Source organism: Ailuropoda melanoleuca, chromosome 2 (genome assembly GCF_002007445.2).
Source record: "Ailuropoda melanoleuca isolate Jingjing chromosome 2, ASM200744v2, whole genome shotgun sequence".
Lineage (NCBI taxonomy): Eukaryota > Metazoa > Chordata > Mammalia > Carnivora > Ursidae > Ailuropoda > Ailuropoda melanoleuca.
In genome coordinates, this window is record NC_048219.1 from 161,170,719 (window position 1) to 161,197,273 (window position 26,555).

The 26,555-nt window shown below is 38.4% G+C and overlaps 1 protein-coding gene across 1 annotated transcript in view; it reads right to left on the bottom strand.

Annotated features, from left to right (window-relative positions):
- DNAH7 (dynein axonemal heavy chain 7) overlaps positions 1–26,555 on the bottom strand; it is a 269,045-nt gene that overhangs the window by 220,591 nt on the left and 21,899 nt on the right. The window contains exons 5-12 of the mRNA XM_034642450.1: positions 23,742–23,845; positions 23,141–23,249; positions 22,034–22,181; positions 13,485–13,572; positions 12,212–12,392; positions 10,227–10,302; positions 8,323–8,448; positions 3,272–3,391 (exon numbers count right to left, since the gene is read on the bottom strand). Of these exons, the coding sequence (XP_034498341.1) occupies positions 3,272–3,391; positions 8,323–8,448; positions 10,227–10,302; positions 12,212–12,392; positions 13,485–13,572; positions 22,034–22,181; positions 23,141–23,249; positions 23,742–23,845 (952 nt within the window). The remainder of the gene's footprint in view (positions 1–3,271; positions 3,392–8,322; positions 8,449–10,226; positions 10,303–12,211; positions 12,393–13,484; positions 13,573–22,033; positions 22,182–23,140; positions 23,250–23,741; positions 23,846–26,555) is intronic.

A 26,555-nucleotide genomic window follows, 5' to 3' on the forward strand; every position in this document is an offset into this window, starting at 1 on the left:
ATTTTTAATTTCTGTCAGATTCGCTCTCATTTCTGCCCTTAGGGATTCTATATTCTCAGCAACGCTTTCTCTGATGCTTTTTTCAAGTTTACTCATCATCTTGACCATTGTTGCTCTGAATTCCATTTCTGATAATTGGGATACATCCATATGTATTAATTCTGTGGCCGAGGCCAATTCTGTGGCAGAGGCCACAGACTCATTATCTTTTCTTTGCTGGGGGGGACTTCTCCTTCTCGTCATTCTGATGAAGAGAGATTGCAGGGTTGTCCAGAGCCCAAGTGTTGACTGGGACCCAGGCCGTGCGCCCTTGTTTTATAGAGATCTTAGGGATGTGGGCTTCTTCCTTAAAGAGTTTATTTATTTATTTGAGAGAGAGAGAGACAGTCAGCAAGAAAGGGAACCCAAGCAGAGGAGTGGGAGAGGAAGAAGCAGGTTCCCGGTGGAGAAGTCTGATGAGGGACTCCTTCCGGAATGTTGTGATCACGCCCTAATCCGAAGACAGGAGCTTAATGACTGTGCCACTCAGGCGCTCCGGGTTGTGGGCTTCTTGATTTTTCAGCCTGCCTTCTGGGGGAGGGGCCTGCCTGCAGGTACTCAGAAAACCCTGTTTGGGTAGAGTCTCTGTGTCCCTTGCGAGGGGGGATGGGGATGGGCACCCTGTGAGCCGGTATTTCCGGGCTTTTGTTCTCTGGCGGCTTTCCCTGGCGGTTTGCTATGCCTCTTCTGAGAGTCAGAGCAGCAGCGGCTGAAATTCAGCCTCTGTCTCAGAACAGAGGAATCGCGGATCGTTCTCCATTGATGTTCTGGCCACTTTAACTCTGTCTGTTGGTGCTGCTCAACCCTGCAGCATCCCAGGCTGTGCGCCCCACACCCGGTGTCCCAGCCCTCACTTCCAGGGCCGGCACGTCTCTGTCCTTTGTGTTTCCAACCCCGCCAGCCGCCAGTCGCCAGCCGCCCCACGCGGGCTCCCAGAGCTCCCGGTCTCCGTCTGGTGTCTCGCGGGTGCTGACCACGAGTCCGCCTGCTCCCCCATGCAGGTGGCCCTCCAGCCGCCTGCCGCCCCGCGCTCGCTCCCGGAGCTCCCGGTCTCAGCCTCGATCCAGTGAGCACACCGGAGCTCCGGAGCTCCGTGAGATGCTTGGTGGAGCACGCTCCCGGCTCACGGACTCAGTCTGCTGTTTCCAGGGTGCGGGTCCGCGGTCCGCCCGCTCCCCGGTGCAGGTGGCCCGCCAGCCGCCCTGCGCGCTCCCGGAGCTCCCGTTCTCAGTCTGCTGTCTCGCGGGTGCTGTCTGCAAGTCCGCCTGCTCCCCCGTGCAGGTGGCCTGCCAACCGCCAGCCGCCCCGCGCGCGCTCCTGGAGCTCCCGTTTTCAGTCTGCTGTCTCAAGCGTGCGGGTCCGCGGTCTGTCCGCTCCCCTGTGCAGGTGGCTACCGCTTCCTGGCACCCTGACACGGCAGCTCCCTCCCCCTTCTGTTTATCTTCCAATATCTGTGCGCAGTTTCACGGCTCCGCGCTTCGTACCTCGATACTCAGCGCTGGAGATGTTCTTTTGTAGAGATCCAGAAGTATCTTCCTGCGTCTCCAGGCTGATTCCGTGGATGTTCCTGCTGGTCTGGTACCTATCCAGCTCAACTCAAGGGACCGGCTGAAAAAGGGGTCCCCTACTCCTCCGCCATCTTTACCTCCTCCCCAAGAACAAACACTGTTATGGAGATGCTGATATTCAGATGCTGACATGACATTCAACTGGAGACATACAGTATAAAATTAGTCGTAAGAGCCTAGAGCTCCAAAAACAAGATCTTGAGATAGATAAGGCAGATGAAATCATGACATTGTCAAGAATATAAAGAACACAAACAAGGGCAAACACCTGAGAGCAAACACCCTGCTCTTGGAGATAGTAAGACAAGCACAGCTAGAAAAACAAAACAGATTAAATAAAGAAACAGAGGCAGAGGAACCTAGAAAAGCAGACTTCCAAAAGGCAGGCAAATGCTGAATAGAAGGAGAGAATGAGGACTGCGAGAAGATATTTGGGTTTGGGGTAGATATCACAATCATCTGCTGTTTCTCCATCGTGGTAAGCGGGTGTTCTACCTTTTTGCCATGATGAGCACTTTCTGGTTCACTATTTAAAAAGTACGGTTAGAGTGTTCTTCCCTTAGAATCAATTGGGAAGCATCAAGAGCTGCAGCAAATCAATCTACAACTCTCCCTAAAAGTTTTCAGTAAAGGTTTGTACTCTGCTCTGTACTTTGACACCCAGTTTACCAAAATTTACAATAGGAATGTATTCCTGAGATATAACCCTGAAGGTACAGATCAAGAAAATTTATTTATGCTATGCCCTAAAAAGGTCATTTTCTTCTCTGTAATTAACTATGGGGTTTCATTCTATACCCCTCATCTATTTGTTTATGTTAACGAATACTAATATTAAAAAAAATTCTAAGGTTCTTTCAAGTAATGTCAGACAAAGAATTTATTCTAACATATTGGAGAAGAAGAAAAAATAAAGATTCCATCTTAAACTATGAAGATATATCTCTAAGTAACTTCTGGAAATCACGAAACCATGCTGGAGTTTCATGTACTTTGTTATCTGCAATTTGAGCTAATATTAACATCCTATTTATAATAACTTAACCCATGATAGAGACATTTTGCTGTATTGTTTCAGAGCATAGTGTCTGGCACCTACATCAGTAATTATCATATGTGACTATTCCATTTTTAAGGGTCAATCCAAGATGTTTAATTATCATTTGATAAGTCTAACCTCTCAATGGGATTGTAAACTCCTTTAAAGAATGCATTTCCCCCATCAATTCATGCTTTAAACCATCCTTCATCCCCCATCCAAAACCAAAATGAAAGAGATACAGTGCCTTAAATGTGTTAATAGAATATCTAGCAATTGGATTAGTTGATGATCATTTGCCCCATGGTATTCAACCCCACTCTCAGAGCAGAAGTAGAAAGCAGACACTGAGGGGAGAAAAAAAACCCGAAACACTATAATCATTTTAGTTCCTGCACAATCTGTGCTGTGTACAACATCTGGATAGACAGTACAGACCAATTCAGTTAAAGACACTATATTTCATTCTTGAACAGAAGTAATTACAAACTTGTTGAAATGGGATTTTCTAAATGCAGTTAAAAATATAGTTCCCCAAATAAATAAAATCTTTAAAAAAAATATAGCTCCCCACCAATAACATTTTTAAATTTGTGTTTTCCCCCATGAAATTTCAGAACTTTACATTTTAAGTAGAGTCTCTTTAGCAGATTCCATGTGTTTCATGACAATGGTCTGAAATATCGACAGCTCTAACGCATCCTGGCGATTCTGAAATTCCTCTACATCAACTAAACGTAATCTTCTGCAAGACATAAAAAATAAACAGTAATTAAGGCAGGAGATTTTTTTGCATTTAATATTTTTGCTTACTGATCTCCTCAAAAATAGGATATTCCTAAGTTTTATCATTAAAATTTGCGTTTAATAAAATTAAATAAGAACATGAGATTTTTTTAATTTTATTTTTTAAAATAATTAATGTAATTAAATATGATAAGAACACTATATAAGATTATAAAATATTACTGTGAAGTAAAACAGAGTTGAAATAACTGGGATTTGATGGATAATTTAGACTGATTTTTGCTTTCAAATTGAAACAATTTCAACGGGAAAAGAGGTAAAGCGCATAGCTTAGAAGGCCTGCTACTCCTGAAACAAAAATTACACCCACTATGAAAAGAAAGCAACCTTGCATTTTAGGGAGCCATGGGGTAGGGGAATTCTTACACCTAATTAAGACCCACTGTATCAAAATTTTTTTTAATTTTATTTTATTATATTGTTGTATCAAAATTTTTTGATCCTGTCTGGTTTTGACTTTTTTTTTAATTATGTTCAGTTAGTCAGCATATAGTCCATCATTAGTGTTTCATGCAGTGCTCAATGATTCATTAGTTGCATATAACACCCAGTGCTCATCACAAACCGTGCTCTCCTTAATACTCATCACCCGTTACCCCATCCCCCCCTCACCCCTCCCTTCTGTAACCCTCAGTTTGTTTCCCGGGGTCCAGAGTCTCTCATGGTTTGTGTCCCTCATGACTTTTTTTTTGTTTTTAGAAAACACAGTGCTTCTTCTAGTCAACAGCTTTCCATACAACTTCTTTTCTGACTACAATGGTATGGATCTTTGTTACAGATTTAAGAAGTTTCTGTTGGGGGTTCCATGCTGGATGTGGAGCCTACTTAAAAAAAAAAAAGAATTTTCTGTTGGGGAAACTGGACAACCACATGCAAAAGAATGAAACTGAACCCTTATCTTACACCATACACAGCATTAACTCAAAATGAATTAGACAGGAATGTAAGACCTGAAACCATAAAACTCCTAGAAAAAACATAGATGGTATGCTCCTGGACACGAGTGTTGGCAATGATTTTTTGGATTTGATGCCAAAAGCAAAGGCAACAAAAGCAAAAAATGAATAAGTGGGACTACATCAAATTAAAATGCTTCTGCACAACAAAAATCAACCATTAACAAAATGAAAAGGCAATCTACTGACTGGGAGAAAATATTTGCAAATCATATATTGATAAGGGGTTAATATAAAAAATTTATAAAGAACACATACAACTCAATAGAAAAAAATCTGAGTAAAAAATGGGCAGAGGATCTGAATAGACATTTTTCCAAAGATGACATACAGATGACCAAAAGGTACATGAAAAGATGTTCACATTACTAATCATGAGGCAACCACAAATCAAATCACAATGAGATTACCACCTCACACCTGTTAGAATGGATATTAAAAAAGGATAGGAAATAAGCTTTGGTGAGAATGTGGACAAGAGAATCCTTGTGAACTGTTGGTGGAAATGTAAATTGGTGCAGCCACTACAGAAAACAATATGGAGGTTCCTCAAAAAATAAAGAATAGAATGACCGGATTATTACCCAACAATTCTACTTCTGGATATTTATCTGAAGAAAATGAAAACACTAATTCAAAGACATACATGCACCCCCACATTCATTGCATTATTTATAATAGCCAAAATAAGGAAACAACTTAAATGATCATTGATGGGTAAAGAAAATGTGGCATACACACACACACAATGGAATATTATTCAGCCATAAAACAGAATGAAATCTTGCCATTTGAGACACCATGGATGGACCCTGAAGGCATTACGCTAAGTGAAATAAGCCAGACATAGAAAGACAAATACCTTTATAATCTCCCACATGCAATCTAAAACAACAACAAAAAACTGAGCTCGTGGATATGGAGAACAGATTGATGGTTGCCTAAGGCAGGGAATGGAGGGTGGGCAACAAAGCTTCACTTTCGGGGCTCCTGGGTGGCTCAGTCATTAAGCGTCTGCCTTTGGCTCAGGGCGTGATTTGGCTCAGGGCGTGATCCCGGCGTTCTGAGATAGAGACCCACATCAGGCTCCTCCGCTGGGAGCCTGCTTCTTCCTCTCTCACTTCCCCTGCTTGTGTTCCCTCTCTCTCTCTGGCTCTCTCTCTCTCAAATGAATAAATAAAATCTTAAAAAAAAAAAGGTTCACTTTCTCAGACATCTTCCTTTTATATTCAACTACTGTAATTCATAGCCTGTGTCAGTTTCCACATACATGTACACACACGCTATACAAGCATCTTCATATATACACACTATTTTTCAAGCAAAAATACCTGGATGCTGTGTAGGTTGTGACTGCATTACAGATGCTATCTCTGACATTAAGTAGGCTCCGTCAATCTAACTACTGAAGGACATGAACTTGCACATTCCCATCTCCAAACATCCCCTTCAGGTTTCCACACTTGTGCATTTTTGTTGTCATTCAGAGGATTTTTGCATTACCATCCCCCAACACACTGCCACACATAGAGATGCCCTACGTTTTCAAGACCTGCTGAGATTCAGGCCAAACGACTGTCACCTAGAAGAAGGATGCCCTTTATATTCAATACCGGCTCCTACTCTGAGGGGCAGTACTCTGGCCTGCCCACCGCACTCACTGTTCACATAGAGTAAAGACGATTCGTGTCTACAAGGGCAGCACTGGAGTCAGTGGAGTCCTCTTCCTACCCACAGACAGCAAAGCTTCCTTCTCATTTGTCTTCACTGCAGATGCCCTGAGGTTTGCTTCAGTTGCTGCTACTAATACCTCTGCCACTTATGACCATGGACACCAAGTTTGGACACATCCATGGTTTACTGTTTTTTGATCTCAACTTTTTCCCTTTTTCTTCCCCTTCCTCCTCCTTCTCTTGCCTCCTGACACGGTCCAACAATGTCTAGCCCTTTATTCACAATACTAGACACTGCAGCCTCATCCCCCAGCCTCCAGCGCAGCGTGTCCTGGCAGTTCCATCTATGAATGGATAGAGAAGCAAATGACTCCTTTGTGAAAGTGATACTATATAGTATGACCTCATGACTGCACGCAAAGTTAGATCATGGGTCTTGTCAGGAGAGGGACAGCCTAAAGAAATGAGAAAACATGGGCAAGGAGATAGCCTCTTCCTATTCCAAAAGCCAAATTCATGCAAAGAAATCCACTTTATTCAACGGAAAGCTGAAAGACATTCTTTTGAACAGTATGCAGTCTGACCACCAGAAGCCATGTTTGTGCAATGGGTATGTGTGCATGTTGTGTGGATGCACACATGTATTTGATAATATGAGCACAAAGACAAATAAGGAAAGATATCCTAGGAGATGGTTATCATGGATCTTTGGCTGGGCTGGTGGAAAGGAGGGCAGAGACGAGGAAAAGAAAGACTGGTGGAAGTCAGGCAAAGTAAAAACTGGACCTAAAAAGTATATATGATCACATTTACATGTTTATATAAAGTTACATATGTAGCTGCATATTTAATTAAAATTTATTTTTAAAAAGGCATACAGGGACAGAATGAGGGAGGCGAGCGACCTTTGACAACACAAGTCATTTTGCCTGTGGGAAACCAGGAGTGCCAGGAAGGACAAGGGGTGAACTGAGAGCCTATAATCAGATGGTGGCAGAGCCCAGGCAAGGAGCTTGGCTTACTGGAGCGGATGTCGGGGTTCGGGGGTTGGACTAGAAGAGGCATGCTAACGATCCTCACTCAGGAAGGAGTTCAGAGAAGTTGGTCGGGGATGTGCCCCTAGTGCATGTCCCAGGGTTTCCCAGCGTGGGGACAACAGCTGCCTTCTGCAACGGCCACAGCTCTTAGCACAGTTTTAAAGACAGCAGCTTTCCTTTTGCTGGTTTTGGGAGGCAGAAAAATGTGCTCACTTGCTGTGCCCTCCTGACCACAGAACAATACATGCAGTAGAAATCAGGAGACCCGACATTGCATCAAAAACTGGGGCTGTAATGTATGGTGACTAATATAACAAAATAAAAATTATTAAAAATAAAAAAAAGATAAAAAATGAAAAAAAAGAAATCAGGAGACCCAGAAAGAGGGCCACTTGTCACCAGGTCTGCAGCTGTGGTGGCTAAAAAGGTTGGGGTGGGGGTGGGGAAGACCATCTGGGAGACAAGTTGCCTCCTCTATCACAAGGTGGGACTGATCCAGGTTTTGAGGTTCCTAAGGAGGCCTTACATAAGAAAAATAATATACATTTGTATTACTTTTGCATATTTTATAAAACTTGTGTGCACAGGTGCATATTGCTAGGATGCCCCCCAGTGCCTTGGAAGGAGCTGTGTGGGGGTGGGGGGCATGAAGCAGAAGCTTCTAAACTGTGTGACCAACTGTCCTCAGCCTGAGGAGCATGTCAGCACCACGGCACCCACCAGCATCCACATCCAGCTGTGCCAAGCACTTGCTACCTATGGCTGCACCATCCCCTCCATGACCATGTCTAGGAGGTGATGCATAACCTCCAGCTGTCACCCAGGAGCTTTAACTCATGCCATTTAGGTAGGCAATATTTACTACGTTGCTACACCATCTAGGTGATTGTAGCAGCTAATGGTCTGTGGGATTTAAAACAAAGCATGATAGTTCAGCCCCTTAACTGTGATTATCCTTCAGTCTGTGTGGTAATGAGGTATGGGATGCAGGGGGGGGGCAGAATTGGGTTAGAGGTCAAAGGCAATGTTCGTATTTTCCTCTACCTCTACAGTGCTGATTTAAAGCCATGTTTGAATGCTGATGGTAAGTTTATAGTTATTTTTTTATTTCCAGTTAAAATAGTAAAAGAAATTATTAAGGTGTAACAAAATAGCTTTTATCACCCTTTTAAAAAGAAGCTCGATAAGGCCAGAAATACTCACTTAAAAGTACTGTGCCATAAATCTACAACAGCCGACATTGTGGGGTTCAATGTATTCAAGTGATCCTTAATATAATGGCTTGCAGCTAAGAAAGATTTCCTCCAAGGTTTTGGAAGAACTTCCATTCTGAAAGCAAAGAAAAAAATAATCAGCTATCTTTAAAAATCAGAAGAAAGTATTGTTATAGCATACTTTTTGGGTAATATTCTTTTTTTCTTTTTCTATAGAGAGAGAGAGTGGGGAAGGAGGGGCAGAGGGAGAGAGAGAACCTTAAGCAGGCTCCATGCCCAGCACAGAGCCTGACTTGGGACTCAGTCTCACAACCCTGAGATCCTGACCAGAACTGAAATTGAGAGTGGGTTGCCTTAACCCACTGAGCCACCCAGGCACACCAATAATGGTTTCATTTTAATAAAAAGTATTATGTACCCCTTACAGTATTAACAAAACACATAATTATGCATTAAGATACATAAAGGCCATACTTTCTATGGTCTAAGCCATATAATTTAAAAATAATTAACACATATGAAATTGCACTTGAATTTTTTTTTAAGATTTGAGAGAAAGAGAGAGAGGTGCTCACAATCGGGGGGGGGGCAGTGGGAAACGGAGAGGCAGACTCCCCATTGATCAGGGAGCCCCACACAGGGCTCAATCCCAGAACCCCGAGATCATGACCTGAGCTGAAGGCAGACGCTCAACCGGCTGAGCTAACCAGGCACCTCTGAATCTTTTTTTAAATTTTATTTATCTAAGTAATCTCTACACCCAACCTGGACTTGAATCATAAGGTGACGTGAATCATAAGGTAACTATTTTTCCTTTAAGTACTTGATCAAGTTCACGAATAACTCATAATGATCAAACAGGATCAGTAGGCAGCTTTTTTTCATATACAGCTTGAAAGAATTTCAAAACACAAAATGTTTTAATTTTTCTGGTTTTTTAAAAACATTTTAAGAATATAGTCCAGCCTGCCTGTGATAATCCCCTTCAACTTAACCTCTGTTAGTTGATCACCAACGCTAACGTCCTTATTTGAAGACATTTATTCTGTAACTCCTATCACTTGAATAATCATCCTTAATATATTAAAGATATGCCATTTTCATCATCCAGAGTATATTTAAACATTTACATTTTATGTCTACAATTTTTTTATTCTGATTTTAAACACTTAATCTTGTTTTATTATATAGTCAGCTTAACTCAGTTTTTCAGTTGTAGTCATACCACCTTTACAATTACAAAAGATGATTTTTGTCTCTTCTCAGAAAAAAAAGCTGTTCTCCACATAAGATACGTTGGGAATGACTGCGTAATTTTTTCTTGCTGCTAAAGGAAAACAATCTGAGGCACTTTCAAATAATATGAAAGAAGCAAAACTGAATTATTTACTAAATCATAAAAATATAAGTTCTATTTTTCAACCTAGTTAAGAGAGTTATTCCTAAATGTTAATTACTTAGGGAAAATATATAGCAAATGTAGTGGTTTTCTGTTGTGTCCTATATTTTAATCTATGTAATAATCACAAAATATTCTCTATATGATTTTGTGCATTTCAATTGCCATCAAACTCTTATATCCCTATTATACCTGAAGTCTGTGCTAGTCACCATGGAAACACAAAGTTCTATATCAGGTTCTTCCATGAGGGTACTTATATTTTAACCACATAGTTATCCCATCTGTCTGTCTGTCTACCCACCTACCGATGGATTTGTAAATAAAACACACTAGGGCTTAAATACATAAACATAATAAGAAAAATCAGTTGTATATATGAAGTATATAAGTTATAAACATATATATGAGAAATATAACCAGTGTATAAATATATACACATTCACAGGAACAGTTATATAATTCAATATTCTTAGAGAAACTTGATCACTTACTCAGCACGATGGGGTAGAATTTCATCTGGTTTTTTATCTTCTTCTTTTTCCCTAGGATCTTTCAAAACAAAATCAACTAAAAGAAAATGGAAAAGTTCTGATAAATATCCTTATATTAATTATGGCATATTTCCAAGCAACTGCAAAACTAATTCCACTAAAATCAATTATTTAAATTATGTTATTTAAAATAATGGAGCAATTTGTACATATATGACAACAAAAATATTTATGAGAAAACCTATGTCTGTATCTTTGAGAGTATATGTTCCCTCTCTTAACAACAGATCCCTATTATTTCATTTGAAAGTAATAATTGGTTTCAAAATTACATTTTCCTTCATAGCTATTCTACTAAAAGTAGTTTTCATTGAAGGCCAACAATACAGAATCATAGTAGTTTCCTTTCACTGAGGAAACTTACGAATTGCTTTGTTCTAAGTTGCATAAAAACAAAAACAATCCTGTTATAAAATCAGTAAAGGGAGCTACTTCTGCTTCTATCTTCTGTGATCATTGATTCATAGTTAATCCTAATTTTCCTGCCTGTCCTTTAAGATGCTCTTTCTAAAATGCAAATGTGTTAACACCCCTCTGCTTAAAATCCTTAGGTGACTCTGTTTTAACTTTCAATGCTTTAGGGTACATGGGTGGCTCGGTCGGTTAAGCATTCGGCTCAGGTCATGATCCCAGGGTTCTGGGATCAAGTCCTACATCAGGATCCCTGCTCAGCGGGTTGTCTGCTTCTCCCTCTACCCCTTCACCTGCTCTTGATCTTGTTCTCTCTCAGATAAATAAAATCTAAAAAACAAAAAACGAAAACAAAAAAACACTTTGAATGCTTTAAAAAGGCAAAGGGGGCCCTTCAATTCTGTTCCCTCTCAAATGCACCCTATGCTTTGGCCATCATGGCTGCTTGCAAGCCCAGAGAGCCTTTCACGCGTGTCTGCCACAGTCCACACCATTTTCTCGGTGTAAGCACTCCCTCATGTTCGGTTTGTGTCTCAAGATGGTTCAGGCACCTCCAGAGTTCTTTCTGCCAAGCCAGGCATGAGTGTCTCTCACTGACAGCATGTCCTCTGTTTCCCTCCTTACTGAGCCTACTGCTCTAGGTCCTAATTAGAGTTTTGTCCATCTCCCTCATTTCAACAATGAACTCCTTGGGAGCAAAGATTTGACTTTTTATTTTTACATTACCAGGACACTCAAATAAGAGTCTTAAATACAATAGGCTCACTCCTACCAAAATGTCCCCAGACAACTCTAAAACATGAGGATTTCTTCAGCTTTGAACTCACCATCAATTATATCAGTTTTGCAATCCCAATTAATTGGAGAACTTTTTCTTAAGCATAGATTCGAAGACCCTGCCTCCAGAGATTTTAACGCAGATGGATTCAGAAACCGGTGTGTGAAAAATGATTCTGATGATTAGTCAGTCTTAGAATCCAGTGGTCTATGCCAGCAATCTTTTTATGTAAAGGGCTTGAGTATAAATATCTTCCCCTTTATGAGCTACAAGGTCTCTATCACAACTACTCATCTCGGCTCTTATAGACCAAAAGCAGCCACAAACCATGTGCAAATGAATGCATAGGTCTGTAGTCCAATAAAATTTATTTACAAAAACAGGCAGTGAGCCAGACTCGACCTGCAAGCTGTAGTTTGCCAATCCCTGGTCCATAACAATGATTTTTAATTAATCACCTTCTAATTTATGTTATCAATAATATTAATGTTTTAAATAATTAAATTTTAGAATTTCTTCAGTTCTGTCCTTTACTGAGTGGATATAGCCCTACAAAAAAAAACAGGATGGAGTTTTAATTTTTTTACTGTACTTTATTAATGAAACTTGCCTGAGATCTTAAGCAATGAAATAGCAATGGGAAAAGCAGCATAATAAATATAATAGTTTCATGTATAGGTATTAACTTTCAATTAATAAGACACATTCAAATTAGAAAACAAAAATACCGATTTACCTATGGATTTTTTTACACTAAGAAGATAATCTTCTCTCATTTCATCAGACAATGCAAGTATGCTGTTGGTGAGGACTTTCAGATGTTGGGGGACTAAATTCAGTACATGTTCCAGCCAAGAATCTTCCATTGGGGCTACATGGTCTGTATCAATTCCGTGATGAATATAATAGTAATATCTCTGCATAAAGAAGATTGAGAAATATAGATGGGTTTAGTCCTATAATGAAAGAAGTGTATTCATCAAAGATAAAACTACTAAGCAAAATCAAAGTTTTAGGAAAACAAAGTATTTACAAATCATAAGTATTTTGTGTAATTTGTGGAGGCATTATTTGAGATCTCCTAAATTAAAAAAACATAGGATATTTCATGAAAATTAAAGCTCTTATTGCAGTTCATAACTACAATGTAAAATATCAAGTTATATTACCAAATATATGCTGTACCAAGAAGAACCCATGCTGAAGCAGATTAGTGTCTTATAAATGCATGAGAATGTGGAAAATTAGTTTTTTTCTTTTTATTATTGATAATCAAGTCGATCTTATAAGCTGCAAGTGAATCAGTATTCCTACACACTAAGCTCAGAAATCTATGACAGGATTTAGAAAATTTCCAATTGGCCAATAGTCCATATTATAATTTTACAGCTACTATTAAATGTGTACATAAAATATTTAAGAAATGACAGTATTTCTCTAACAGACATTTAACTTTGATATATTTTCATAAATTTTTACACGTCACTTATTAGAAAAATTTTAAACATCCAATTTTTTTTTCAAAATACTTTCAAATTAGCAACATTAGAGCCTTTGATATTTACATTTTAAAAAATTCTTCCATANAAAATTTTAAACATCCAATTTTTTTCAAAATACTTTCAAATTAGCAACATTAGAGCCTTTGATATTTACATTTTAAAAAATTCTTCCATATTTGAAATACTAGATTTTTAAAGTGTACATTATATAACCAAGATAGTTTCTCATAGAAGAATAAAGACACTTAAAAGCTTTACAAGACTGAGGCTCATTCTAACAAAGGGAACAGGTAAATGAAATTCTTTCATTGTGATCTTAGATGGCAAGGGAGAGAATGATTTCTCCCATTAATCCAATAGAGCAATCCAATAAAGCAATCTCCACATTTACTCCTATGTCCACTGAGTTCCCCAAGACAGGAGCACAAAATAATCTCAAAAGTTTAGAAGTATCTTCAAGTGCTTCCTTTACATTCAAGTATACTGACAAAAGAGATGGCCCATTACCAAGATGTCTTTCCCTATTGCAGAAGTGGTCAGTTTTGGAAACGTGCTTTCATCAGGGCTCGCTGAGTCTAACACGGCATCTTGTTGCCTACAAAAATGATAAACACACTATTCAATTGTACATGAAGGGCAGTTAGAATATACCTCAATGGATACACAGTTGACCCTGGAACAACTCAAGTTTGAATTGAGTTCACATATACTTTTTCACAGTACAGTGCTGTAAATGTATTGTATGATTTTCTAAATATTTTCTTTAGCTTACTTGATTGTAAAAATACAGTAATACATGTAACAAAAAATGTGTGTAAAATGACTGTATTATTGATAAAGCTTCTGGTCAACAGCAGACTATTAAATTTTTGGAGAGTCAAAAGCTATATGTGAATNAGGTTTGAATTGAGTTCACATATACTTTTTCACAGTACAGTGCTGTAAATGTATTGTATGATTTTCTAAATATTTTCTTTAGCTTACTTGATTGTAAAAATACAGTAATACATGTAACAAAAAATGTGTGTAAAATGACTGTATTATTGATAAAGCTTCTGGTCAACAGCAGACTATTAAATTTTTGGAGAGTCAAAAGCTATATGTGAATTTTCAACTGTGGCGGGGGTCAGTGTCCCTAACCCCTAAGTTGTTTAAGGGTCTACTGTCAAAACATCAGGACGGTCTTCTACTAAATCTTAAGAAAAAATGAATTGTTGAACATTTAATAGTACATATATACATATTTGATACCATATGCCTAGAACGCTCTCTTTATTCATAAAGAGACAGTTCTATTGGAAGTGATTTGCAAGATGGAATCCAGCAGGTGCTACACTCTTCTGGATGAGCTTTACTCATTCTTCCTCATTGATCCAAACTCAAGCTTTCACTTCTTTGAAATGTTATAGGAGTGCTCTAGCATTATTGCTAAAATATGTATGGTTATTTATAAATAAGGGATTTAAAAGAGCACCGATGGAAAAGATTTTAAATGGAGTTTTGCCAAAGACAGATACATTCTTGAAAAGATCATATATCCAGTATAAGCTAGCAAAGAGTAACATAGTTTATATGTTCCTATGTATTTATTATTGGCTAACTGTCCATAAATGGACAATGTTGATAGCTGTAATTCAATTCAAACTATACAAGATACAAGCCACATTTTTTAAAAAAATTACATTTTTTTTTTAAAGACTCCACTTATTTGAGAGAGGGAGAGAGAGGGAGAGAGCACAAGCAGGGGGAGCAGCAGGCAGAGGGAGAAGCAGGCTCCCGCTGAACAGGGAGCCCAATGCAAGATCGATTCCAGGACCCTAGGATCATGACCTGAGCTGAAGGCAGACACTTAACTGACTGAGCCACCCAGGCGTTCCTACAGGCCACATTTTGTGACTTCTGAGGCACCACTGTGGAGAAAGACATAGGTCACATCTTCATGAAAAAGAAGAAGTTGTTCTGGCATAGCTTTAACTTCATCACCGAATATATGACGCTCTGGATCCCGACTCCATCTGGGATGGATACAGGTCAGTGATGCTGTATAATAAAACAGTCCCTCCCACATACCATCCAGTGAGGGAAGACTGGAGGTTTATTGAATACCTGAGATACCTTCCTAAGATAGGTTCCAGCATGCATCTTCTAAATTATTTGGTCTTTTGCAAATCCAGGAATCAAATATTTTGTGAACTTTACAATCACTCTTTTTAATTATATGGAACAGGGAAAAGAGCCAATGCAGTATCTCAGGTAATGTCTCAGTTTAATTCATCAGTACATAGTAGGTGCTCAATAAACATTTCTCAAATGAGGGAATACAGATATAAAAGGAGTGGTGGAAGATCTTCAAGGTATTCTGTAGCTGGAGTGAGAAGGGTTGATTATTCCAACTACAAAAGCAGTCTTCTCGTTGTTTTGATTGTAAAGCATTACTAACGTGCAGATTCTGCCACCCTGCAGTGTAGGACCCTAAGAACTGGGTTGCTGGGGGGGTTTTAATGGCAGAAATGCACGTGTTATTTACCTCGCTGAACCCAGAGAACCTAACAAGTCTCATCCTCTGTGTGAGTAACACCCGCCTAAAAGAGGGCTGCAAGGTCAGGGTAGGTGAGGGGGGAAAAGGTTGGGGGCTATGGGGGCAGCTGAAGAAGTTTTTGTGGTCATGTGAAGATCCTTTCAGCTGTAAAACTCCAGGATTCAATTGTTCTGTGGCTACAGGCAAAGGTTCTGCCTGCCGGAAACAATAATGATAAACACTTTTTTTATTGATCACCTAAGTTAGGCCCTCCCTCAATAGTTTCACATACATTTATCCCCAATCCTCACACCTATTGTTAGAGGAGACAGAGAATTATTCCCACTTCACAGATGAGAAACTGAATGCCAGATTCAGTAACTTCCCCCTTGTCACGTAGTTAATTAAGTACAAAAAATAAGAATTTGCCCATCCATATGGGCTTGCAAACTGCCATGCTCTTTCCAGCAGGACAATATCCTTCCAGAAATAAATCAATATAGGAGACACTCTACCTCACTGAAGAAAAAATACGGTGTGCCTCATTTCCTGAAAATGAAAAAAACTATATTGATTTTTCTCTTTATTAAATCAATTGTGCTTTTGAGTCAAGATGGTAGCAAAAACATCCTTTTTTCAAGTTTCCTTGTGAACACGGTAGTAATTTTAACCAAAGATTGTAAAGAGACTAGACGGTCATCAGCTGAGGAGATATCTCAACAAATTTCTGGAACATGAAAAGAAGAGAGAGGACAGATAAAACGAGGTTGAAAATACCATAGCCCATAACTCATGCAAGAAAGCAACCAATCCACCTAGGAGATTCCTAGAAAAGGCTTTGGTCTTGTAGTCACCAGATGCTAAAGGAGAAAATGAGTAGAATGACTGAAAATAAGGAAATTATCTGAACTTTATAGCAGCAAGTTAGACAACTTAAGCCAAAAGAGATTCCTAAAAAGCAAAAATACAAAACATGACTCAAGAAGAGAGAAAATCTGAATAGATACATATCAAGTTAACTAATTGGATTAGTTAATAATCCCAAAAAGAAAACTTCAGGTCCAGATGGCTTCAAAAAGATCTATCCAGGGACCCCTGGGTAGCTCAGCTGGTTAAGCATCCAACTCTTATTCTCAGTTCAGGTCTTGATCTCAGGGTTTTGAGTTCAAGCCCCACATTGGCCCCCATGCCCACCATGGAGGCATGAAGCCTACTTAAAAAAAAGTTCTATCAAAGAAGGAGGAAATACTAATGCTACCTAAACCCATTCAGAAAACAAAGGAGGTAAAAACACTCCCCAACTCATTTTGAGGCCTAAAGCCAGACAAAAGTACAGACCCATATCATTCATTAATATAGACTTGAAAATTCTTAAAATATTAGGAAATCAAATCCAGTGACATACAAAAATGATTATAGTGACAAAGCGAAAGGAATGCAAGCTTTAACATGAAAAGCAATTAATGTAATATACTATATTAAAAGATTAAAACATAAAAACTTAATTCTCGTTTCAAGGGACCCTGAAAAATCATTTGACAAAAATCCAGCACTCATTTATGCTAACATCTCTCAACCAACTAAGAAAAGAAGTGATCTTTTTCAACCTGACAATGGGTATCTTAAAAACATACAGCTAACGTCCTACATAAATGTGAAAGACTGAATGTTTTTTCACTAAGACTGGCAAATCCACTAACTCCAATTCTATTCAACAATTTATTGAAGAACCTAACAAGTGCAAAATGGGAAGTGAGAAAAATGAAAGGCATCAGAAATGAAGTAAAACGATATTTGCAGACAACATAATTGTATATAGAGGAATTTCCATGGAATCTTTTAAAAACCTTCAGAATTGGTAGGCAAGTTTCAGTAAGCTCCTAGGATGAGATTCATAAGTAAAAATCAATTGATTTTTCTATATATTGGCAAAGAGCAATGAGAAAATTAAATAATTCACATCAAAAAATACTTAAAATTTTTAAGAGAAATACAAGATTATACACTAAAAATACAAGACACTGCTAAGAGCAAGTAAATAAAAACTAAATAAATGAAGAGAAATAACATGTTTATGGGCCAGAAGACTCAATATTATTGAAATGGCAATTATCCCAAAATTGACCTACAGATTCAATGCAATTGGCTACTAAATCCTAGGTTTGTGTTTGTTTTTGCAGAAACTGACAAGCTAGTCCTCAAATATGTATGAAAATACAAAATACCTAGGATAGCCAAAACAGTTTTGAAAATGGATAATAAATGTTGTGGATATAAACTCTCTAATTTCAAACTTGACAATAAAGCTCGAGTGATCAAGACAGCACGGTAGTGATGTAAAGATAGACACATAGACCAAGGGAACAGAAATAGAACTCCTTATATATTCAAATGATTTTTGACAAAGGTGCCAAGGTAATTCAATGGGGATAGTCTTTTAACAAAGGGGGCTGAAACATCTGGATATCTATATGGAAAAAATCAAACCTCAACCTTAGCTCATACCATAGATACGCCATTAAACTAAATCATGTACATAAATATAAGAGCTAAAACTATAACCTTCTAAGAAAACACGGGAGACAATCTTGTGATAGGAAAGGATTCTTAGATATGACTCCAAAAGCATCAACAAAAGAAAAAACTGATAAATTGAGCTTCTTTAAAATTTAAAGCTTTTACTTTCCAAAAAAATACCATTAAGAAAATGAAGGGATAAGCCACAGACTGGAAGAAAATATTTGCAAAAGACAAATCTAATAAAAGACTTGTATAGGAAATATATCAAGAACTCATAGAATGTATTAATAAAAAGATAACCTAATTTAAAAATGGGCAAGACATTTAAACAGACACTTCAAAGAAGTTATATGAATGTCAAACAACCACCAGAAAAGACACCTATCATCATTAGCCATTAGGGATATACAACTTAAAGCCATAATGAGATAACACATCTACTAGAATGGTTTTTGTTTTGTTTTGCCTATTGTAGCCAAAGTGTGGGCAAGGATGTGGAAAAACTAGAAACCTCTTCTTACACTGCCTGTGGGAATATAAAATGGTATAGTCACTTGGAAAAGAGTTTAGCAAAGTCTTTGAAAATTAAACATATCCTACTATACAATCAAGCATTTCTACACTTTGGCATCTACCCAGGAGAAATGAAAACACATATCCACAAAAGACTTGCATTCAAATGTTCACAGCAGCATTTTCAAATAGCCCCAAACCAGAAACAACAAAATGAAAGGATTTTAAAAAACATACATATTGTATGATTCCATTTATATGAAATTTTAGAAAAGATAAAACAATAAAAACAGAACACAGATCAATGATTGGCTGGGGCAACCAGTGGCAGAGAGAATTAATTGAAATGGGCATAATTTTTAACAGATAATAGAAGTATTCTAAACCTAGATTTTGGTTAAGGTTGCACAACCACAGAGATTTACTGAAATTCATTCAACTGTACATTTAACCTGGATGAATTTCATGATATGTAAATTATAGCTCAGTAAAGCTGTTTAAGCATATCCAGAAGGCTTTGAAAATAAGGTGTTCAGGAAAAAAAAAAAAAGACAAGTTGACAGAGCACAAACACAGACTGCAAATAAAGTAATGACAGAGTGACGTAGGCTTCTCATCAACAGTAACGCATGCCGTGGGGGCTACAGTTGATGGTACCATATTGTATGATTGAAATGTGCTAAGAGTACAACCTAGGTGTTCTTAAAAAAAATGCTAAAGATGTGAAGTGATGGATGTGTTAATTAACTTGATTGTGTCCTTTCACAATATATACATATACTCTCACATCGTAAACTTGAAATATATTCTTATTTTATTGTTCGAGTCGCCTGAATGGCTCAGTAAGTTAAGTGTCTGCCTTCAGTTCAGGTCATGATCCCAGGGCCCTGGGATCGAGTCCCACCCGCATCGGGCTCCCTCCTCTGCGGAGAGCCTGCCTCTCCCTCTCCCTCTGCCTGCCGCTCCCTCTGCTGGTGCGTGCTCGCTCGCTCTCTCTCTCTCTCTTTCTCTCTCTCTCTCTCGCTGTCAAATAAATAAATAAAATCTTTAAAAATGTTAATTTGTCAATTATACCTTAATAAAGCTGGGAGGAAATAATATATGCCAAAAAATAATGGTTAATATTTTTCAATTTGATGTTTTCAGATGTAAGGTAAAAATTATGATGATTGTTTAATTTTGTAGCCAGCTTAGCCATTAATTCAAGAGTCAGGACAAAACAGAAAACTTTACAGAGATGAAAATCTCAACTTTCCTCCTCATAGATCCTCACTGAAACAACTACTGGAGGATGAACTTCAGCAAAAAAGAAAATGCACCCGGAAGTGAAGAGTGGAATGCAAAGACAATTTTCTAAAGAATAGAAAACACATTAGTAAGCCTAAGCATTAACTTAGGAATAAAAGAAGTATAGGGAATTTAAGGACTTGGTAGAACAAAAATATTATGGAAATATTGGTAGAAACAAAACGAAAAATGATCATGTGGAAAATCCAAAGGGAAGTTCAGAGTTAAGTGAGAGCAGTCCAAGATCTCTTTGTGTTATTCAGGGGGGGAAGACGGATAAAAATTGAATTTTAAACTTTAAAAAGTATTAATTACAATATGTGGCTTTAAATATTATGGTAACCACTAAAAGAAGAGAGATGTTTGATAGCTTTTAAGCCAATAGAAAGAAGTAAAGGGAGAAAGAGAAAATTCAATTCAATAGAAAGCAGAAAAAAGAAAAAATAAGCAAAAGCAACATATAGGAAATAGAAAGTACCAAATAAGTTGGTAGAAGCACACATATGTAAGAAATACGAACAACTGTAAATGGGATTGGATGTACTATTAAAGTACAGAAACTCTAAGACTGAATTTCAATATATCTTTCCATATCCTATTTATAAAAGGCATAACTAAAAAATGACATAAAATGCCTAAGGGAGACTACTGTTTCTTATGATACAACACAAAGATAATCTGAAAAACCAATACCATTTTTTAAATATTGGATAATAGGACACATTTGTTTTGAATGCATAGCTGAGTTACAAAAAAAGAAAGGAAATACTCAGGAGTAAAAAAAAAAAAAATAAGAATGGTAATCAGCAAAACCCTGAGGTTCTGGCTACCCTTCTGGGGCCCAGGGCCATGGCCTTTAATGCCTGTGTGAATCGGGAGGTCAGGCTCTGAGTAGGACTGAGTGAAATGGAGAAGTCAAAGGGAGAACCCCTGTGTGAAGCTAAAACCCAAACCAGGCTCTACTCGCACCCAGAGGACTAGAAATGACAAGCATAGGAAGTTGTGTCAAGAAAGATCATCTGTCTTCGCCAGATTTCTGGGTAGAGGAAAAAAGTTGCTTCTGAGGCTTTGTAAGTAGAGGCCTACCTGGCCCATGGTTTGGGGTTTGAATTTTACATTGTTTGTGGGATGTGAGAGTGCTTAATCCAAAAGCAATGTAAGTGGGCCAAGCTGGTAAGATTCAAGTGGCAANACCCCTGTGTGAAGCTAAAACCCAAACCAGGCTCTACTCGCACCCAGAGGACTAGAAATGACAAGCATAGGAAGTTGTGTCAAGAAAGATCATCTGTCTTCGCCAGATTTCTGGGTAGAGGAAAAAAGTTGCTTCTGAGGCTTTGTAAGTAGAGGCCTACCTGGCCCATGGTTTGGGGTTTGAATTTTACATTGTTTGTGGGATGTGAGAGTGCTTAATCCAAAAGCAATGTAAGTGGGCCAAGCTGGTAAGATTCAAGTGGCAACCAGTAAAAGTAAACTCTAAACCACTCCAGCAGAGGCTGGACAGGCTCCCACAAAATCCCCTTGCCCTTTGTAAGCACAGACCACCCACCGTCCTCCCTTCAAGATGGCCATGGGGCCCGTAAAGCCCGACAGGGGGACCAGAAGACAGGGTTCTGTGGGTGAGTTACTTACTGCACCAGGTCATGAAATTACATCCACAGATAGCCACGTGTGGGCCTTGAGAGCCATAAAGAGTGTACCAGCAACCAGCATGAAGCAGTGAGGAAAAGGGTGCAGAACAATTAGTGACTTGCGTCTACAATGCTCTTCATAACTGGACCTACAGCTCACATCAGGCAAAGCCTGGCCCTGCTCACACTGCTGATCACTTCGCTCCAGTTCCTTCTTTTTCTAGACAAGGAGACCCACCCCCCCCCAAAGCCAGAGAAGCTGCTACATCACCTGAGCTGATGAGATAGGGGGGAAAAACTGCCCCATATCTTCCACCAGCCACAGCGGCCACAACCAGAACCCCCAGACATTCTGCTCTCCCAGCCACCCTCAGGATTAACACCAGTACCTCTTCAGCTCGTGGTATTTCAAAGAGGGACACAGTTAACAGAGTGAAGCTCCATCTTTCATTCTTTATTTGTACCCTGACCTCACTCCAACAAGGCTTTAAGGCATTCTTAGAGATGCACAGAATTGGTATACTTTTAGATAGAAAGTTCCCCGAGGCTCTAAGGAGGGTAACGCACACTGGTTAGCTTAGGGAACTTACATAAGGACATTAACAAGAGTGCTTCTGAAGTTTTCTCGTTCTTTATGTAGAGATTTGTTCTTGGTTTTAGAAGTAGATGGTCCAGCATAACTATCCTCAGTTTGGTCCACCATTTTGCTCTTTTTTCCAAAGTGTTCTAGGTATTCAGCTTGAATTTTTTTTTTAAAAAAAAGCATGAGTTAGTCATCTAAAAAGTAAGCTAAAACACGTAAGTGGTTAGAATAAAATGCTAAAACACCTTTCAAGAAAAACTACACACTTTTAAGTTCTCAAGTAACCACAGGTACAATTAATTTTCTTTCAGTATCAGGAAGTTAAACTCTTGTTTTATATTGTAATAGAAACCTCTATTTCAAGAATATTTAATTTATATTTTAATATACTAATAAACTCTAATTTTCAATTAATTTGTATAGAACCTTCTTAAAATGAAGATTAAAATTATGATTAAAAACAGAATACAGGGGCGCCTGGGTGGCACAGCAGTTAAGCGTCTGCCTTCGGCTCAGGGCGTGATCCTGGCGTTATGGGATCGAGCCCCACGTCAGGCTCCTCCTCTATGAGCCTGCTTCTCCCTCTCCCACTCCCCCTGCTTGTGTTCCCTCTCTCGCTGGCTGTCTCTATCTCTGTCAAATAAATAAATAAAAAATCTTAAAAAAAAAAAAACAGAATACAAAACTCTCAAAATTTAAAGAACCATGATGAAAAAATGTTAGTATTCAATGTAATCAATCTGATGAGTCAAAAAAATGAAAAGTAAAAAATATTAAAATGACTAAATTGGAAGCAATATTTACAACTCATTAAAATCCCTCTTAGAAAAAAACTTGTTAGTCTGTTGTAGAGAATTCTGACTACAATAAATCAAAGTTTTAATATAAATGCCCCCCAATTCTTAAAATATCACCTTTTATAGCATTTATAACAGCCTGAAATAATTAAGAACTGGAATCAATTATTTTAGGAGGGAAAACATTTGGGATAAATTTTTCTACTTGATACATATATCATTTCAGTTTTACAATTTCACTACTCTCAACTAAACGTTGTAATGATTTTTTTCCTCTTGAAAATTTCCTTAAATTTAAGATGGAATAAAGTTCTTACCATATGACTGTTCGTTTTTAACACTAAACGGTTCCGGAATCTCATCGTCCTGTTTTATATTCAAATGGAATGATGGAGCTGCCTGCTGCCACTGGGGCTTTGTACTCACCTGAAATATGAAATTTAAACAGCATTAACAAAACAAGATCGGGGAGAAGAAACTTTTTTTCATGAGATGCATGAGTGTTTATAAACCCAGATATTTTCTCAAACAAATCAGGACATCTGGAAAGAGGGCATACTCAACATAAATCTTATTCAAGCCTGTGAATGGCTGTGGTGTGTGACATTTGTGAGACATTACCAAAGGCTCTGCTGCTAGTGACGTGGGCATCTGTTACCTAACACTGGGGTGTTCATTCCAGAGAGCCTACACCCCTCCAAATATTGGCAAGTGATTTTTAAGCCTTCCATTTTAATGAGAGGAACACGCTGCTGGTCTCCAATGCTAATGAGCTTCTCTGCATTCCAGCTCCAGATCTTTCTGTTCTCATGGCTCTAAGCATCTCTAGGTTTACTCTGGCCACTCACAAATTTATTCCATGGCTTAAGGTAGGGTTCATAAATTCTTACACTTACAAGAGCCAGGTAGATATCATACAAGAGGGAGGAAGGCTAGTGATGATAGCTTATTGGCACTCAGCTTCAGGGCTGGGAAACAATAGAGGTTGGTGGGGACTGCGGTAGACAGGAAAATACCTAAGTCTTTTAAAAAGACAACAAAAATTAGCTCAAGCCAATTATTGTAATACCAGAACACATTGCTGCTGGGACCTATGACTCTTCAATAAACCCAGATGGGTGGATTTTTTTAAATTTTTTTTTAAATTATTTATTTGAGAGTGAGAACGAGAAAGATCACAGAGGGAGAGGGTAAGGGAGAAGCAGACTCCCTGCTGAGCCCAGAGCCCAATAGCTCGATCCCAGGACAGATGGGTCAATTTTAAAGTAATATTACTTTTTCCTGACAACTGAGTCTGTGTCCTCCATTCGGATCCAGACCAACTTGATAGCTCATACTTGCACTGGCTTCTTCTTCATAGTTTTACTCTCTCCAATCTTTTACTCCTTTTACTCTTCTTTTATTCAAATAAACTTACTGTACACAAATCCTCATTTCAGGCTCTTCTTTCACAGGAAAGCAAGCTAAGACAACTTAAAAATCAATGCTCTTCCACCCTTCGGTCTGCCCTTCCATGTCTGTACTCTCATCTTGCTCCATAAAGGATTTAGGACTTGTGGGAGCCCTACGAGTAAGCTGTGCAGAAAGGGTGAGAAGCGGGTCACCCACTGAGACTGCCAGTGCTGAGTCACCCTTGATTTCAACTACAGGGATCACCTCCAGAAGCATGAAGCTCTGTAATGAAAATCATTCTAGGTCTTAACTACTGCTGGAAAAATGTCACCCAAGTGCAAACCTTAATATTCAGGTGAAAATACTTTGCTATTTTTTAATCAATAGATTTTTAAAACATCTCTTAAAAGTATTATTTCCTTCATAAAACTCAAAGAATGCTGAAAAAAATTAAGATAACATATGAACGTAAAACCAGGTTTAAAGCAGCCAACAAAAACATTGTAGACTATTAGATGCCACCAATAGGAAAGGATTATTATACAACGCAGCCACAGAAGAGTAAGTAAAAAAATTTAGGTTTATATTTCTAAACTCTTATACTAACAAGACACAAAAAACTAAGGACAATTTTTATTTTTTTTTCAGTTTTAAAATTTGTTAAGTTTTCAAAAGAAAATGACTATTTTATTTCAAGTCTTATCTTTTTAAACTGGAAATTTTTAAACTGATTTTGTAGAACTAGGGAAAACATTCTATGGCTCTGTTTTGCAGAACTTGGCATAATGAACTGGCATTATCTATAAAAACATATTTTTTAAAGGTTTCATTTATTTGAGAGAGAGAGAAAGCCAGAGAGAACAAGCGGGGGAGGGGGAGGGGGCGCGGGGAGCAGAGGGAGAGGGAGAAGCAGGCTCCCCGCTGAGCAGGGAGCCCAATGCAGGGCTTCATCCCAGGACCCTGGGATCATGACCTGAGCCAAAGGCATATGCTTATCTGTCCTGAGCCACCCAGGTGCCCCTTTAGAAACATTTTTAATTAAAATTTGTAATGTGCAAGGTAATTCACTTAAGAATATTAATTCAAGTTTTCCAAGGGAAAAAATTTCATCCATTTTAAATTATCAGGAACCTTCTTTACAAAAAGCCACACAAATTCATTTGTATACTTGTTTGGAGCTTTTTTTTTTTTTAAGATTTTATTTATTTATTTGGCAGAGAGAGACAGCGAGAGAGGGAACACAAGCAGGGGGAGAGGGAGAGGGAGAAGCAGGCTTTCTGCCGAGCAGGGAGTCTGATTTAGGGCTCCATCCCAGGACCCTGGGATCATGACCTGAGCCGAAGGCAGATGCTTAATGACTGAGCCACCCAGGCGCCCTATGTTTGGAGCTTTTAAATTAAATTATCTTTCAAAAAATAATGTTTAGATAAATCTTGAAGACATTATGCTAAGTAAAACAAGCCAGACATCAAAGGACAAATGTTGTATGGTTCCACTTGTATGAGGAAGCTAGAGTAGTCCCCTACGGAAAGTAGAAGGCTAGCCACCATGGGCTGGGGGCACAGGGGAGAATACGGACATACTGTTTCATGGGTCCAGAGCTTCAGTTTGCAAAGACGAAAAGAATTCTGGAGATGGATGGTGCTGATGGTTGCACCATCATGTGACTGTACTTAATGCCACCGAACTGTGGTTCAATTAAAAAGAGTTAAAATGGCAATTTTATGTTAGGTATATTTTATCACAGTCAGAAAAAAAACGTTTGCATTGAACCTCCACTTAAGTTCCACTTCGAGGAGTCACAAGAGCACAATTCAATGGCATTAAGCTCAGCATAATTACTATTTAAATTACTGGTAAAATTTATTACAGTGAAGTATATTGTACCCAGCACTTAGTAATTGAAAATGCCTATGAATTGCCTCTACCATAGGACAGTGAGAATTTATAATCATCATAGTTTTTAGAAAGGATACCAAGATCAGAGGACTCTTCTGCAGCATAACGTTTCAGTGCTGGACGACAGAGCTCAAAGAAACTCATTTTCAAACTCAGAAGCTGCCGCTCAGAGAGATAAATGACCCCTTCAGATCCTAAAGTCATTAGTGACACAGCTGTACGTGGAGCCCTCACTTCCTGACGCCAACACTGATACACTTGCTGCNCTCTATCTCTGTCAAATAAATAAATAAAAAATCTTAAAAAAAAAAAAACAGAATACAAAACTCTCAAAATTTAAAGAACCATGATGAAAAAATGTTAGTATTCAATGTAATCAATCTGATGAGTCAAAAAAATGAAAAGTAAAAAATATTAAAATGACTAAATTGGAAGCAATAT